This window comes from Rhinoraja longicauda, chromosome 7, assembly GCF_053455715.1.
Source record: "Rhinoraja longicauda isolate Sanriku21f chromosome 7, sRhiLon1.1, whole genome shotgun sequence".
Classification (NCBI taxonomy): Eukaryota; Metazoa; Chordata; class Chondrichthyes; order Rajiformes; family Arhynchobatidae; genus Rhinoraja; species Rhinoraja longicauda.
Window position 1 is genome coordinate 3,582,536 of NC_135959.1, and position 17,103 is coordinate 3,599,638.

Genomic DNA, 17,103 nt, shown 5'->3' on the forward strand with positions numbered 1-17,103 from the left:
TTGGGAACTTGTGTGTCCTGTTGCTTCTCAATGTTTTCTTGCCGCCTCTCCTGTGGATCCCATTCCTCCCTTCTGCCTCGAGTCTCCCATCGTAATTGGAGATGTGCTTTCATGAGCATTTTGCTGAGTGCATGCACACAAAGTTGCTGGAGGAGCTCATTGCGACAGGCAGCATCTTTGGAGGGAATGAACAGATGACGTTTCGGGTTGGGATCCTTCTGACTCGAGATAATTGCCTCCGCGGATGCTGCCTGGCCCACTGAGTTCCTCCAACATGGTGTGTTTTGCTTTAGATTCCAGCGTCAACATTTCCTTATGTCTCCATTTAGCAGAACGAAGCATCATCAAACTCTATTCTTCTTTAGCCTGATACTTGCATAACTAGTTCTCTTCCAAGAACGATCCTGTGTTTACAAGTATATTATCACGAGTCCACATCACCATTGATTACAGCAATGATGGAGCAGGATCGTTCTCTCAATGTAGTGAAACATGATAGCTGGTTAACACACATCAAACTCCCACTTAGTCAAGGTGAGAGAAAATGCTCTTGGTTCATCCATTTGTTGCTTTCATGCCATGTGCAAATAATAGTCATTGTACTTGCAGAAAATCAGTTCATAAGTCATAGGAGCAGAAGTAGGCCATTTCGCTCGTCAAGTCTACTCTACTCTACTCTGCTATTCAATATGGCTATCTTTCCCTCTCAACCCCATTCTCCTGTATTATTCCTGTAATCTTTGATTTTAGATTTTTTTAGATTTAGAGATACAGCGCAGAAACAGGCCCTTCGGCCCACCGGGTCCGCGCCGCCCAACGATCCCCGCACACTAACACTATCCTACACCCACTAGGGACAATTTTTTACATTTGCCCAGCCAATTAACCTACATACCTCTGGAGTGTGGGAGGAAACTGAAGATCTCGTAGAAAACCCACGCAGGTCACGGGGAGAACGTACAAACTCCGTACAGACGGCGCCCATAGTCAGGATCGAACCTGCGTCTCCGGCGCTGCATTCGCTGTAAGGCAGCAACTCTACCGCTGCGCCACAGTGCCGCCCTACTAATCAGGAATTTGTCAATCCCCGCCTTAAAAATACCCAATGACTTGGCCTCCACAGTCGTCTGTGGCAATGATTTCACCACCCTCTGACTAAAGAAATTCCTTCGCATCTCTTTTCTAAAAGTGCATCCTTTTATTCGGAGGCTGTGCCCTCTAGTCCGAGACTCTCCCACGACTGGAAATATCCTCTCCGCCTTCCATCCCTCCAAAATGAAGGGATATGGTTAATGTTGTCGGTGGATGAGTTTAGCTTAACTTGCCATGTCCAGCACAGACATTGTGGGCCTGTTCCTTTCAGAAGATCAGAAGTTGTAGGAGCAGAGTTAGGCCATTTGCCCCATCAAGCCTATTCCGCCATTCAGTCATGGTTGATCTATCTTTCCCTCTCAACCCCATTCTCCTGCCTTCTCCCCATAACCCCTGACACCTGTACTAATCAAGTTCTCTTTCCCACCTCACCATCTGCACAAAGAGAAACAGAGCGAACATTTTACTTCAAAGAACTTTCAGATTGGTTGATCGAAAGATACAGCCTGGTACAGGCCCATCGGTCCACCAAGTCCACATCAACCATTGACCACCCATTCACACTAATGCTATGCTAGTTTTATGTTATCCCACTTTCTCTTCCCCTCCCTACACACTAGTAACAACCTCCAGAGGCTAATTAACCTACAAACCCACACTGACCTTGCGTGCTGCCTGTGTGGAGTTTGCACGTTCTCCCAGTGACCGTGTGGACTTCCTCTGGGTGCTCCAATTTCCACCTACTTACCAAAGTCATGCGGGTTTGTAGGTTCATTGGCCACTGCAATTTGCCCCTCGTGTGTAGGGAGTGGTTGCGAAAGTGGGATAACATGGAAACAGTGTGAACAGGTGATCGATAGTTGGCATGGACTCGGTGGGCCAAAGGGCCTGTTTCCATGCTCCATTTTCAGTCAACCAATCTGAAAACTCCTTGAGCTGGTGTTTGCATTGTTTCTCTTGCCACAGATGGTGAAAGGGGGAAGATTTAATAGGAAACTGAGGGGCAACCTTTTCATAGAATGTGTGGTGGGTATATGAATTTTGCTGTATTGTTCTATATTCTAAGTTCTTAATAGATGTATTAATACTGCTTTATTTAACAGAGAGCTCTTTCTGAAGACCAACGCTCAGCTGAACATCCGGTGTCGGCAGCTCCTGTCAGAACTATCTTACATTTACCCGGTTGAAGTGGTAAGCCTATTGAGCATTTTCATTCCATAACTATTCTTGAGGGTCAGATTTCAAATTTTGAATGTGTTTTTCTTTATTTAAGGTTTCATGCACCATTCCCACCAAGAAGTTAGAGATCGAGTAGATAGGAGTTTCGCCATCAACATAGGCAGTTATTCCTCTTCTCCAGCTAGCCTCTCCTGCGGAGTTCCACAAGGCTCCATGCTAGGCCCCATTCTCTTCTCTCTATACATGCTCCCCCTTGGCCAAATCATTCAAAGGCACGGCATTTCTTTCCACTGCTATGCCGATGACACACAGCTTTACCTCCCCCTGAAACCCAACAACCAGTCAAATTTAAACAGCCTCTTACACTGCCTTGAGGACATAAAATGTTGGATGGCACAGAACTTCCTCCAATTAAACGAGAGCAAGTCTGAGGTCATCCTATTCGGCCCCCCCGACTCCATCAAATCGATAACAGGCAGTCTTGGAAGCCTATCCTGCCTAGTCAAACCGCATGTCAAAAACCTCGGCGTGATATTTGACTCTGCATTAAAGTTTGACAAGCAAGTCAACGCTGTGGTAAAAGCTAGCTTCTTCCAACTTCGTACCATAGCTAAAATCAAACCTTTCCTCCAATTCGACGACACTGAAAAAATCATTCACGCTTTCATTTCCTCCCGCCTAGACTACTGCAACTCCCTATACACTGGGATCAGCCAATCATCCCTGTCCCGCCTGCAACTGGTCCAAAACGCCGCAGCGAGACTCCTGACGGGTACCCGTAAAAGGGACCACATCACGCCGATTCTGGCCTCTCTCCACTGGCTCCCTGTACGGTACAGAATCAACTTCAAGCTCCTCCTATTCACATATAAAGCCCTAAATGGACATTCCCCCCCCTACATCAAAAATCTTCTAACCCACCTCTCTAACTCCAGGTCCCTCAGGTCGGCCGACTTGGGGCTATTCACTATCCCGCGGTCTAGGCTTAAGCTCAGGGGTGACCGCGCTTTTGCGGTTGCAGCTCCTAGACTGTGGAACAGCATCCCTCTCCCCATCAGAACTGCCCCCTCCATCGACTCCTTTAAGTCCAGGCTCAAAACCTATTTCTACTCCCTAGCGTTTGAGGTCCATTGAGGAGGCGCTGTGAACTGTTTTGTATGTGCTGTTATGTTTGTGTGCTACTGTATGTTTCATTTTTTCCTTAGTACCTAAACAGATGTACAGCACTTTGGTCAACGTGAGTTGTTTTTAAATGTGCTATACAAATAAAATTGACTTGACTTGACTAGAAACAAGGAACTGCAGATTCTCTCGATATCCTCCTCGATATCCCGCAGCTCCGCTCTTGCTCCCCCTCCCCGCATTCAGAACAAGGACAGAGTCCCCCTTGTCCTCACCTTCCACCCCATTAACCATCGCATACAGCATATAATCCTCCAACATTTTCACCACCTCCAACGGGATCCCACTACTGGCCACATCTTCCGATCTCCACCCCTTTCTGCTTTCTGCAGAGGCCGTTCCCTCCGCAACTCCCTGGTCAACTCGTCCCTTCCCTCCCCGGGCACTTTCCCTGCAACCGCAGGAGATGCAACACCTGTCCCTTTACCTCCCCCCTCAACTCCATCCAAGGACCCAAACAGTCTTTCCAAGTGAGGTTCACCTGCACCTCCTCCAACCTCATCTACTGTATCCGCTGTTCCAGGTGTCAACTTCTGTACATCGGCGAGACCAAGCGCAGGCTCGGCGATCATTTCGCTGAACACCTCCGCTCAGTCCACCTTAACCTACCTGATCTCCTGGTTGCTCAGCATTTTAACTCCCATTTCCAATCTTTCTGTCCTGCGCCTTCTCCATTTTCAGAGTGAGACCCAGTGCAAATTGGAGGAACAGCACCTCATATTTCACTTGGGTAGCTTATACCCCAGCGGTATGACCATTGACTTCTCTAACTTCAAGTGGCCCTTGCTTTCCCTCTCTCCACCCCCTCCCCCTTCCCAGTTCTCCCACCAGTCTTACTGTCTCCGACTACATTCTATCTCAGTCCCGCCCACTCCCCTGACATCAGTCTGAAGAAGGGTCTCGACCTGAAAAGTCACCCATTCCTTCTCTCTAGAGATACTGCCTGACCCGCTGAGTTACTCCAGCATTTTGTGTCTAACTGCAGATACTGGTTTACGCAAAAGGGCATAAAATGATGGAGTAACTCGGCAGATCAGGCAGCATCTGTGGAGAACATGGATAGGTTATGCTTTGGGTCGGGTCCCTTCTTCAGATCCTTCAGAGATGCTTCACAGAGGTTATTGTTACCTGCTGAGGCAAAGACTTGCAGTATCTTTCCATTGATAGGTGGCTTTCATAGGTATCTTTTGTTAGACCGAGCTCTAGGAGCTAGCGGAATCAAGGGATATGGGGAGAAGGCAGGCACATGTTACTGATTGTGGATGATCAGCCACGATCACGGTGAATGTCGGTGCTGGCTCGAAGGGCCAAATGGCCTCCTCCTACACCTATTTTCTATTTCATGCATATCCATTGTTTTGAAATTTTGGGAGTCAGAGTTTAGAACTTCCCCTTTTGATTATGACTTCAGAAACTTCTTGAAATATGTTTGTGTTGCAGTTGTCCAAAGTGCTGGTGAGGCTGCACTTGGCTACACGGTTTGGTTTTGGTCACCCTGCTATACGATGGCTGCCTTTAAACTGCCATCCCTTTTAACCTTGCCGGTCCTTTTCATGTTCGGTGGGGCAAGAGAGTGGTTTGTTTACTACTATTTAGATTTGCTTCTGAATCTGAACTTCTGGCAAATGTCTGTTTTTGTTTTTCTTAACAGTTGATTTACCTTTTTGCAGTTATGCCCTTTCTTTTATTACTACATATTGGTTGGTAACTTTTCACTGTTTTAACAACCTTTCATCACTGAACTCTATATATCCAATGCCATTTTGTGCTATAAAAATGGCACATGGTTTGCACTTCAGGAAAATTTGCTTCAGTTATAAACTCATGTTTGCCTCATTCACAGGCACCTTTTCCATTGAGCTATGCTGGTGAAATGTTTCATGCACCAAAATCAGCACTCAATAGACAATAAACAATAGGTGCAGGAGAAGGCCATTCTGCCCTTCGAGCCAGCACTGCTATTCAATGTGATCATGGCTGATCATTCTCAATCAGTACCCCGTTCCTGCCTTCTCCCCATACCCCCTGACTCCGCTACCTTAAGAGCTCTAGTGAGCTCTCTCTTGAATGCATTCAGAGAATTGGCCTCCACTGCCTTCTGAGGCAGAGAATTCCACAGATTCACAACTCTCTGACTGAAAAAGTTTTTCCTCATCTCAGTTCTAAATGGCCTACCCCTTATTCTTAAACTGTGGCCCCTTGTTCTGGACTCCCCCAACATTGGGAACATGTTTCCTGCCTCTAACGTGTCCAACCCCTTAATAATCTTATATTCAAGTAGGTTAAGCGCAAGAGGAACTCAATGGGTTAGGTAGCATCTGTGGAGGGGATGAATAAGCAATGTTTCGGATCAAGATCTTTCAGATCGATTAAGTTCTTTAATCTGAAGGAGGGCCCCCGACCTGAAATGTCGTCTGTCTGTTCCCTGCAGATGCTGCCTGACCTGTGGAGTTTCTACAGCACTTTGTTTTGTCCAAGATTCCAGGATCCGCAGTTCCTTGTGCGTTTGTCTCCCTGATCAAGTCCAGTTTGTTGATTATCCTGAATCTTAAACTATAACCCATAGCTACCCTCCTCCCTGACCTCATGCCATCAGGATGAAGCCACAATCCAGGGACTCTTTGCACCTCTTCATCTCTCATTAATTTATCTTTGTGTGCATTCAGCGCTGCTCTTCCTGTTCTCTCACGATTAAAATATTATTTCTAGGTTATCCTTGGGGTTTAATTGAATGAGGTGAACATCCAATGTCAACACATTGTGGTTCTGTAGTGTTTCAGGAAAATGGAACGATATCGGTATTTAATTGACTTACAAAATGAGTATAACATAATTGTGTGGAGTTTGCACATAAGTGTGACATGTCAATTCTCACCGGATACTCCTGTTTCCTCCAGCATCCCAAAGCCATGTAGGTTTGTAGGTTAATTGGTCTCCATAACTTCCCGGAGGGAGTGGTTGTGAAAATGGGATTAAGTAGAACGAGTGTGAACGTGGTCAGTATGGACGTGGTGGGCCAAAAGGCCTGTTTCCCTTCTGTATCTTCCAATCAATTAGGTCACTCAAAAACTTGACGAAGCAACTTCATATTGAAAACCAATGGCTGGCTGAAGTTCAAAGCTTAGTTTTTAAGGTTTGTGCATCTGGTACAATATCATATCATCATATCATATATATACAGCGCGGAAACAGGCCTTTTCGGCCCACCAAGTCCGCGCCGCCCAGCGATCCCCGAACATTAACACTATCCTACACCCACTAGGGACAATTTTTTACATTTACCCAGTCAATTAACCTACATACCTGTATGTCTTTGGAGTGTGGGAGGAAACCAAAGATCTCGGCGAAAACCCACGCAGGTCACGGGGAGGACGTACATACTCCTTACAGTGCAGCACCCGTAGTCAGGATCGAATAACTTGCTTTGAAATGCTGAACTATACAACAAAGTTCTTTTTTTTGTCTTTTGCAGAATGATCAGAAGCATTATTTCATGTGTGGAGTAAAGCTACCAAATTCAGAAGACTTCCAAGGTACATGAATCCCTGAAATTTGATCTTAAGTCACAGTTGCTCTTTTTTCCCCTCATAACGAGCCAACAAGGAGGCCGCACAAGTGTTCTCGGAAAGAGTCAAACATGTGCGCAAACTGTTTGGGTCTTGCATTGCATCTTGGTGCATTGAGCACGATGGTGCCCTTGCTTGCTTTATGTAACTATCACAGTGCCGCTGCAGCTTCCTTGCTGTTAGGCTGATATTGACCGTACCTTGGCTTTCCTGATGGAATGCTTCCCTCATATGCTGAGCACCATAAACTGCTTGATGGGGCTCCAAATTACATTAACCGCTGGACAATCTGTAACCAATTGTGCTGTATGATGCTCGGCTACAGTTCTGCTCTGGCCATGAACAAGGGTACATGCACAGACTCGATAGACAAGTTGCTCTTTATCATGTTCGTAAGTTACAGGAACAGAATTAGGACATTCAGCCCACCGAGTCTGCACCATTCAATCATGGTTGATCTATCTTTCCCTCTTTCTCCTATCTTCTCCCCTTAATCTATGACACCCTTACTTATCTTGACTCTGTCCATCTCCTCGTTAAAAATCACCAATGACTTGGCCTCCATATCCGTCTGTGCCAATGAATTCCACAGATTCGCCACCCTCTGACTAGAGAAATTCCTCATCTCCTTTATAGGGTCATAAGGAACAGGAGTAGAATTAGGCCATTTCGAAATAAATGCTAAAATTACATTTGCCTTCCTCACTAACGAGTCACTACTAACTTTTGGGAATCCTGTCCCACAGCACCAGAGAACCCAGGTTCAATCCTACAACGATGCTGACAGTGAATTTTGCACTGTGACCGCATGAGTTTCCTCCCACATCCCAAAGACGTATAGTTTTGTAAGTTAATTGCCCTCTGTAAAATTACCCCGTGTGTTTAGCGAGAGAACGAGAAAGTGGGATGACATCATGTCAGAAACAGCTTCTTCCCCTGTTATCAGGCTTCTGAATGGTCCTTCCATAAGTTTGGGTAAGGTCCGATCCACCCCAACCGCACTGCAGACATCAGCAGTCTCTGGAACTGGTGCACTGCAATGCTGAGAACGATATTTTGCATTCTTTATCTTCCCCTTTGCTCTTCTTATTGTACTAGAGATAGATTGTAGTTATATAAGGTATTATCTGATCTGTTTGGAAAGCATGTAAAACAGAGCCTTTCACTGAACCTTGGTACGGGTGGCAATAATAAACCTAAACCTGATTAGCGTTTACTGATCAGGGTGGTTGATGGTTGGCATGGGCTCGGTGGGCCAAAGGGCCTGTTTCCATGCTGTATTGTTCAATCAATCAGGCCGCATACTGTTGTGATTCTGATTCTTTGATTTTGTTTGAAGAATCCCCTCTATGCAAAATCGGGGGTAACGGTTGCATTTGTACACGCTGGTTTAACATTATTTGCCTTGTATCGTTAGGCTACAGTAAAAGCTAAAACAAATCTCACTGACATTTGACAAGTCCATTTATTGTACACCAAAATCAGTGCTCCAAGACTGAGTAGCATAGCTAACTGTTGAGTTTGAAAGATGGATCATACAGAAAACTAACAGCTGCCAAACAGAGACGGTAATTTGCTATTTCAGTTTGACCGTGATTCGGAAATTGGAGGGCATCAGTGAACAGCATTTAAGTAGAACACAGGAAAAGAACAAAAGAGATGAAGGGAACAAACAAAACAAGGCTGTAATGAAGCGGAAAATGGCATTTTAGTCGTAAATAGGTTAAAGGTGCAAAATGAAATGAGTTAAGTGTAGAGGCAAAAAAAGGGGAGATTGGTGGCGAGAGAAAAGACCATGTTTCTCTCGCTCTGAGTGAATCCATGCGCAGATACCAGCCCACAATGCATTCACCTCCAATGGCTCTTTTGCTGCAACCCTACCTATCGGCACCAACAATCTGAGTAAATAGAAGCAGCGATTTAATTCTGAAGTTGTTGCATGCAATCTTTATGCTGGAAGGCTGTTAATTACCCCCCTGTCCACTCGCACTTGGCAGAGTTGTTGCTTGCAGCTGAGATTGTATCCTTTCCATTAGTCTGTGCGTTACTCGGTGAACAAAAGATGGGCGAGATACAGGAAGAATATTTATGATCTGGAATTCACTTTATCCTGGAACCAAATTAATCCAGGCATTCAAGTGAAAATTGGTAGCTACTTGAGAGCGAATAAAGGGCCATAGGGGTTTGGCATTGACGATTTCCATGCATGGAGCCACGGTGGACCTAAGACTATTTAATGATTCTAGGTTCAAACCAGTTAAAAGAAGTAAAGGGATATTTGTACATAAATAATAGAACCTGAAATAGAGGCTGAAATAGAGGCTGAAATAGAGGCTGAAATAGAGACCTGAAATAATAGAACCTGAAATAGAACCTGAAATCCAGCACAATGCTGGAGTAACTCAGCGGAGCAGGCAGCATCTCTGGAGGAAAAGGATAGATGGCGTTTCGGGTTGGGACCTTGTCTGAGGAATGGTCCCGACCCAAAACGTCCTTGATCCTTTTCCTCCAAAGATGCTCCCTGAATCTCGCTGAGTTACTCCAGCACTTTGTGTCTATCTTTGGTATAAACCAGGGATCTCCAAACTATGGCCCGTGGGCCACATCTGGCCCGCAGCAAGCTCTTGGGCGACGGGGACTGGAGGCCGAAGCTGCCGGCGAAGGTTCACCGGAGAGCGGATCGCCACCAACCCAGAGCCGGGACAAGGCGAGAGATCGCAGCGCCCCCTCGCAAACAACAAACTCAAGGAAACTTCCCTCCTCGCCCTCGACGCCTCCGCCGCTCACCCCGGGGAGAGAGAGTCGGGGTAGAGGGAGCAGCGGGTGAGAGCAGGAGGGCGAGGGTGTCACTTGCGGGGGCTGCTCCCTCCCTCTCTCTCCCTCTCCCCTCTCCCTCTCTCCCCTCTCCCTCTCTCCCAGACCCAGTGAGATCTGTGCCGCTCCTCCACTCTCTTCCCCGTCTCCGTCTCCCTCTAACGCAGCAAAATAAGAAAAAAACAAGTGAAACTTCCCGCCTCTCCACCGCCGTCGCCGCCGCTCACCCCGGGGATGCTGGGCTTCTGAACAACAACTACACTTGTGTTTGTTCTTATTTCGCTCCGTTCGTGGGAGACGGGGCCGGGAGTGGAGCAGCGGCGCAGATCTCACTGGCTCTGTGGGAGAGGGAGAGGGGGGAGAGAGCAGCCCCCGCAAGTGGCAGCGCTCCTTCACCGGACCCTCTGACACCCTCCCCCTCCCTGCACTCCCGCTGCTCCCTCTACCCTGACTCTCTCCCCCCACCCCTCCAACTCTCTCTCCCCCCCACTCTCTCCCTCCCACTCTCTCCCCCCCACTCTCTCCCCCCACCCCCCCAACTCGCTACCCCCCTGCCACTCTCTCTCCCCCCCCACTCTCTCCCCCCCCACTCTCTCCCCCCCACTCTCTCTCCCCCCCACTCTCTCTCCCCCCCACTCTCTCTCCCCCCCACTCTCTCTCCCCCCTACTCTCTCTCCCCCCTACTCTCTCCCCCCCACTCTCTCTCTCCCCCCCACTCTCTCTCTCCCCCCCACTCTCTCTCTCCCCCCCACTCTCTCTCTCCCCCCCACTCTCTCTCTCCCCCCCACTCTCTCTCTCCCCCCCACTCTCTCTCTCCCCCCCCACCCACTCTCTCTCCCCCCCCACTCTCTCTCCCCCCACCTCTCTCTCCCCCCCACTCTCTCTCCCCCCCACTCTCTCTCCCCCCCACTCTCTCTCCCCCCCACTCTCTCCCCCCACTCTCTCTCCCCCCCACTCTCTCTCCCCCCCACTCTCTCTCCCCCCCACTCTCTCTCCCCCCCCACTCTCTCTCCCCCCCACTCTCTCTCCCCCCCACTCTCTCTCCCCCCCACTCTCTCCCCCCACTCTCTCTCCCCCCCCACTCTCTCTCCCCCCCCCACTCTCTCTTCCCCCCCACTCTCTCTTCCCCTCCACTCTCTCTCTCTCCCCCCACTCTCTTTCTCCCCCCCACTCTCTTTCTCCCCCCCACTCTCTCTCTCCCCCCCACTCTCTCTCTCCCCCCCACTCTCTCTCTCCCCCCCACTCTCTCTCTCCCCCCCACTCTCTCTCTCCCCCCCACTCTCTCTCTCCCCCCCACTCTCTCTCTCCCCCCCACTCTCTCTCTCCCCCCCACTCTCTCTCTCCCCCCCCACTCTCTCTCTCCCCCCCCACTCTCTCTCTCCCCCCCACTCTCTCTCTCCCCCCCACTCTCTCTCTCCCCCCCACTCTCTCTCTCCTCCCCACTCTCTCTCTCCCCCCCACTCTCTTTCTCCCCCCCCACTCTCTTCTCCCCCCACTCTCTTTCTCCCCCCCACTCTCTTTCTCCCCCTCACTCACTCTCTCCCCCCCACTCTCTCTCTCCCCCCCACTCTCTCTCTCCCCCCCACTCTCTCTCCCACCCCCACTCTCTCCCCCCCACTCTCTCTCCCCCCCCACTCTCTCCCCCCCCACTCTCTCCCCCCCCCACTCTCTCTCCCCCCCACTCTCTCCCCCCCACTCTCTCTTCCCCCCCACTCTCTCTTCCCCCCCACTCTCTCTTCCCCCCCACTCTCTCTTCCCCCCCCACTCTCTCTTCCCCCCCCACTCTCTCTTCCCCCCCCACTCTCTCTTCCCCCCCACTCTCTCTTCCCCCACTCTCTCTCTCCCCCCCACTCTCTTTCTCCCCCCCACTCTCTCTCTCCCCCCCACTCTCTCCCCCCCACTCTCTCCCCCCACTCTCTCCCCCCCACTCTCTCTCTCCCCCCCACTCTCTCTCTCCCCCCCACTCTCTCTCCCCCCCACTCTCTCCCCCCCCACTCTCTCTCCCTCCCACACTCTCTCTCCCCCCCACTCTCTCTCTCCCCCCCTCTCTCTCTCCCCCCCTCTCTCTCTCCCCCCCACTCTCTCTCCCCCCCACTCTCTCTCCCCCCCACTCTCTCTCCCCCCCACTCTCTCTCCCCCCCACTCTCTCTCCCCCCCACTCTCTCTCCCCCCCACTCTCTCTCCCCCCCACTCTCTCTCCCCCCACTCTCTCTCCCCCCCACTCTCTCTCCCCCCCACTCTCTCTCCCCCCCACTCTCTCTCCCCCCCACTCCCTCTCCCCCCCACTCTCTCTCTCCCCCCCCACTCTCTCTCCCCCCCACTCTCTCTCCCCCTCACTCTCTCTCCCCCCCCACTCTCTCTCCCCCCCACTCTCTCTCCCCCCCACTCTCTCTCAACCCACTCTCTCTCCCCCCACTCTCTCTCCCCCCCACTCTCTCTCCCCCCCACTCTCTCTCCCCCCCACTCTCTCTCCCCCCACTCTCTCTCCCCCCCACTCTCTCTCCCCCCACTCTCTCTCCCCCCCACTCTCTCTCCCCCCCACTCTCTCTCCCCCCCACTCCCTCTCCCCCCCACTCTCTCTCCCCCCCCACTCTCTCTCCCCCCCACTCTCTCTCCCCCTCACTCTCTCTCCCCCCCACTCTCTCTCCCCCCCACTCTCTCTCCCCCCCACTCTCTCTCAACCCACTCTCTCTCCCCCCACTCTCTCTCCCCCCCACTCTCTCTCCCCCCCACTCTCTCTCCCCCCACTCTCTCTCCCCCCCACTCTCTCTCCCCCCCACTCTCTCTCCCCCCACTCTCTCTCCCCCCCACTCTCTCCCCCCCCACTCTCCCCCCCCACTCTCTCTCCCCCCACTCTCTCTCCCCCCCACTCTCTCTCCCCCCACTCTCTCTCCCCCCACTCTCTCTCCCCCCACTCTCTCTCCCCCCCACTCTCTCTCTCTCCCCACTCTCTCTCTCCCCCCCACTCTCTCTCTCCCCCCCCACTCTCTCTCTCCCCCCCACTCTCTCTCCCCCCTCCACTCTCTCTCCCCCCACTCTCTCTCCCCCTCTCTCTCCCCCCCACTCTCTCTCCCCCCACTCTCTCTCCCCCTCTCTCTCCCCCCCACTCTCTCTCCCCCCACTCTCTCTCCCCCCACTCTCTCTCCCCCCACTCTCTCTCCCCCCACTCTCTCTCCCCCCCTCTCTCTCTCCCCCCCACGCTCTCTCCCCCCCACTCTCTCTCCCCCCCACTCTCTCTCCCCCCCACTCTCTCTCCCCCCCACTCTCTCTCCCCCCCACTCTCTCTCCCCCCCACTCTCTCTCCCCCCCACTCTCTCTCCCCCCCACTCTCTCTCCCCCCCACTCTCTCTCCCCCCCACTCTCTCTCCCCCCACTCTCTCTCCCCCCCACTCTCTCTCCCCCCCACTCTCTCTCCCCCCACTCTCTCTCCCCCCACTCTCTCTCCCCCCCACTCTCTCTCCCCCCCACTCTCTCTCCCCCCCACTCTCTCTCCCCCCACTCTCTCTCCCCCTCACTCTCTCTCCCCCCCACTCTCTCTCCCCCCCCACTCTCTCTCCCCCCACTCTCTCTCCCCCCCACTCTCTCTCCCCCCCACTCTCTCTCCCCCCACTCTCTCTCCCCCCCACTCTCTCTCCCCCCCACTCTCTCTCCCCCCCACTCTCTCTCCCCCCCACTCTCTCTCCCCCCCACTCACTCTCCCCCCCACTCTCTCTCCCCCCACTCTCTCTCCCCCCCACTCTCTCTCCCCCCCACTCTCTCTCCCCCCCACTCTCTCTCCCCCCCCACTCTCTCTCCCCCCACTCTCTCTCCCCCCACTCTCTCTCCCCCCCACTCTCTCTCCCCCCCACTCTCTCTCCCCCCCCCCCACTCTCTCTCCCCCCCACTCTCTCTCCCCCCACTCTCTCTCCCCCCACTCTCTCCCCCCCACTCTCTCTCCCCCCCACTCTCTCTCCCCCCACTCTCTCTCCCCCCCACTCTCTCTCTCCCCCCCACTCTCTCTCCCCCCCCACTCTCTCTCCCCCCCACTCTCTCTCCCCCCACTCTCTCTCCCCCACTCTCTCTCCCCCCCACTCTCTCTCCCCCCCACTCTCTCTCCCCCCCACTCTCTCTCCCCCCCCACTCTCTCTCCCCCCCACTCTCTCTCCCCCCCCACTCTCTCTCCCCCCCACTCTCTCTCCCCCCACTCTCTCTCCCCCCCACTCTCTCTCCCCCCCACTCTCTCTCCCCCCCACTCTCTCTCCCCCCCCCACTCTCTCTCCCCCCCCCACTCTCTCTCCCCCCCCCACTCTCTCTCCCCCCTCCCACTCTCCTCCCCCCCTCCCTCTCCCCCTCTCTCTCCCCCCTCCCCCTCCACTCTCTCTCCCCCCTCTCTCTCCCCCCACTCTCTCTCCCCCACTCTCTCCCCCCCACTCTCTCTCCCCCCCCCCTCTCTCCCCCCCCACTCTCTCTCCCCCCCCTCTCCCCCCCCTCTCTCCCCCCCCACTCTCTCTCCCCCCCCCACACTCTCTCCCCCCCCACTCTCTCTCCCCCCCCCACTCTCTCCCCCCACTCTCTCTTCCCCCCCACTCTCTCTCCCCCCCCACTCTCTCTTCCCCCCCCACTCTCTCTTCCCCCCCCACTCTCTCTTCCCCCTCCACTCTCTCTCCCCCCCACTCTCTCTCTCCCCCCCACTCTCTCTCTCCCCCCCCACTCTCTCTCTCCCCCCCCACTCTCTCTCTCCCCCCCCACTCTCTCTCTCCCCCCCCACTCTCTCTCCCCCCCACTCTCTCTCCCCCCCACTCTCTCTCCCCCCCACTCTCTCTCCCCCCACTCTCTCTCCCCCCCCACTCTCTCTCCCACCCCCACTCTCTCCCCCCCCACTCTCTCTCCCCCCACTCTCTCTCTCCCACTCTCTCTCTCCCCCACTCTCTCTCCCCCCCACTCTCTCTCCCACTCTCTCTCCCCCCCCCACTCTCTCTCCCCCCCCACTCTCTCTTCCCCCCCCACTCTCTCTTCCCCCCCACTCTCTCTCTCCCCCCCACTCTCTCTCCCCCTCACTCTCTCTCCCCCCCACTCTCTCTCCCCCCCACTCTCTCTCCCCCCACTCTCTCTCCCCCCCACTCTCTCTCCCCCCCACTCTCTCTCCCCCCACTCTCTCTCCCCCCCACTCTCTCTCCCCCCCACTCTCTCTCCCCCCACTCTCTCTCCCCCCCCACTCTCTCTCCCCCCACTCTCTCTCCCCCCACTCTCTCTCCCCCACTCTCTCTCCCCCCACTCTCTCTCCCCCCACTCTCTCTCCCCCCACTCTCTCTCCCCCCCACTCTCTCTCTCTCCCCACTCTCTCTCTCCCCCCCACTCTCTCTCTCCCCCCCACTCTCTCTCTCCCCCCCACTCTCTCTCTCCCCCCCACTCTCTCTCCCCCCTCCACTCTCTCTCCCCCCACTCTCTCTCCCCCCTCTCTCTCCCCCCCACTCTCTCTCCCCCCCCACTCTCTCTCCCCCCCACTCTCTCTCCCCCCCACTCTCTCTCCCCCCCCACTCTCTCTCCCCCCCACTCTCTCTCCCCCCACTCTCTCTCCCCCCCACTCTCTCTCCCCCCCACTCTCTCTCCCCCCCACTCTCTCTCCCCCCCACTCTCTCTCCCCCCCACTCTCTCTCCCCCCCACTCTCTCTCCCCCCCACTCTCTCTCCCCCCACTCTCTCTCCCCCCACTCTCTCTCCCCCCCACTCTCTCTCCCCCCCACTCTCTCTCCCCCCCACTCTCTCTCCCCCCCCCCCCACTCTCTCTCCCCCCACTCTCTCTCCCCCCACTCTCTCTCCCCCCACTCTCTCCCCCCCCCACTCTCTCTCCCCCCCACTCTCTCTCCCCCCCACTCTCTCTCTCCCCCCACTCTCTCTCTCCCCCCCACTCTCTCTCCCCCCTCCACTCTCTCTCCCCCCACTCTCTCTCCCCTCTCTCTCCCCCCCACTCTCTCTCCCCCCACTCTCTCTCCCCCCACTCTCTCTCCCCCCCACTCTCTCTCCCCCCCACACTCTCTCCCCCCACTCTCTCTCCCCCCCACTCTCTCTCCCCCCACTCTCTCTCCCCCCCACTCTCTCTCCCCCCCACTCTCTCTCCCCCCCCACTCTCTCCCCCCCACTCTCTCCCCCCCACTCTCTCCCCCCCACTCTCTCTTCCCCCCCACTCTCTCTTCCCCCCCCACTCTCTCTTCCCCCCCCACTCTCTCTTCCCCCCCCACTCTCTCTTCCCCCCTCCACTCTCTCTCCCCCCCACTCTCTCTCTCCCCCCACTCTCTCTCTCCCCCCCACTCTCTCTCTCCCCCCCCACTCTCTCTCTCCCCCCCCACTCTCTCTCTCCCCCCCCACTCTCTCTCCCCCCCACTCTCTCTCCCCCCCACTCTCTCTCCCCCCACTCTCTCTCCCCCCACTCTCTCTCCCACCCCCACTCTCTCCCCCCCACTCTCTCTCCCCCCACTCTCTCTCCCCCACTCTCTCTCTCCCCCACTCTCTCTCCCCCCCACTCTCTCTCCCACTCTCTCTCCCCCCCCACTCTCTCTCCCCCCCCACTCTCTCTTCCCCCCACTCTCTCTTCCCCCCCACTCTCTCTTCCCCTCCACTCTCTCTCTCCCCCCCACTCTCTCTCTCCTCCCCACTCTCTCTCTCCTCCCCACTCTCTCTCCCCCCCCACTCTCTCTCCCCCCCACTCTCTCTCCCCCCCACTCTCTCTCCCCCCCACTCTCTCTCCCCCCCACTCTCTCTCCCCCCCACTCTCTCTCCCCCCCCACTCTCTCTCCCCCCCACTCTCTCTCCCCCCACTCTCTCTCCCCCCCCACTCTCTCTCCCCCACTCTCTCTCTCCCCCCCACTCTCTCTCTCTCCCCCACTCTCTCTCTCCCCCCACTCTCTCTCTCCCCCCACTCTCTCTCTCCCCCCCACTCTCTCTCCCCTCCCCACCCCAATCTCTCTCCCCCCATTCTCTGAAGAAAGGTCCCAACCCAAAGCGTCCCTGATCCTTTTCCTCCTAAGACGCTCCCTGAATCTCGCTGAGTTACTCCAGCACTTTGTGTCTATCTTTGGTATAAACCAGGGATCTCCAAACTATGGCCCATGGGCCATATCCGGCCCGCAGCAAGCTCTTGGGCGACGGGGACTGGAGGCAGAAGCTGCTGGCAAAGGTTCACCGGAGAGTGGATCACCACCGACCCAGAGCCGCCCCCTCGCAAACAACAAACTCAAGGAAACTTCCCTCCTCGCCGCCTCCGCCGCTCACCCCGGGGAGAGAGAGAGAGTTGG

The 17,103-nt window shown here is 54.9% G+C and overlaps 1 protein-coding gene across 2 annotated transcripts in view; it reads left to right on the top strand.

The window, feature by feature from the left end:
• The window catches only part of uvrag (UV radiation resistance associated gene), a 292,355-nt gene that overhangs the window by 103,397 nt on the left and 171,855 nt on the right, over positions 1 to 17,103 (top strand). For both annotated transcript variants that reach the window (XM_078401991.1, XM_078401992.1), the window contains exons 10-11: positions 2,196 to 2,283; positions 6,926 to 6,986. In XM_078401991.1, the coding sequence (XP_078258117.1) occupies positions 2,196 to 2,283; positions 6,926 to 6,986 (149 nt within the window). The remainder of the gene's footprint in view (positions 1 to 2,195; positions 2,284 to 6,925; positions 6,987 to 17,103) is intronic.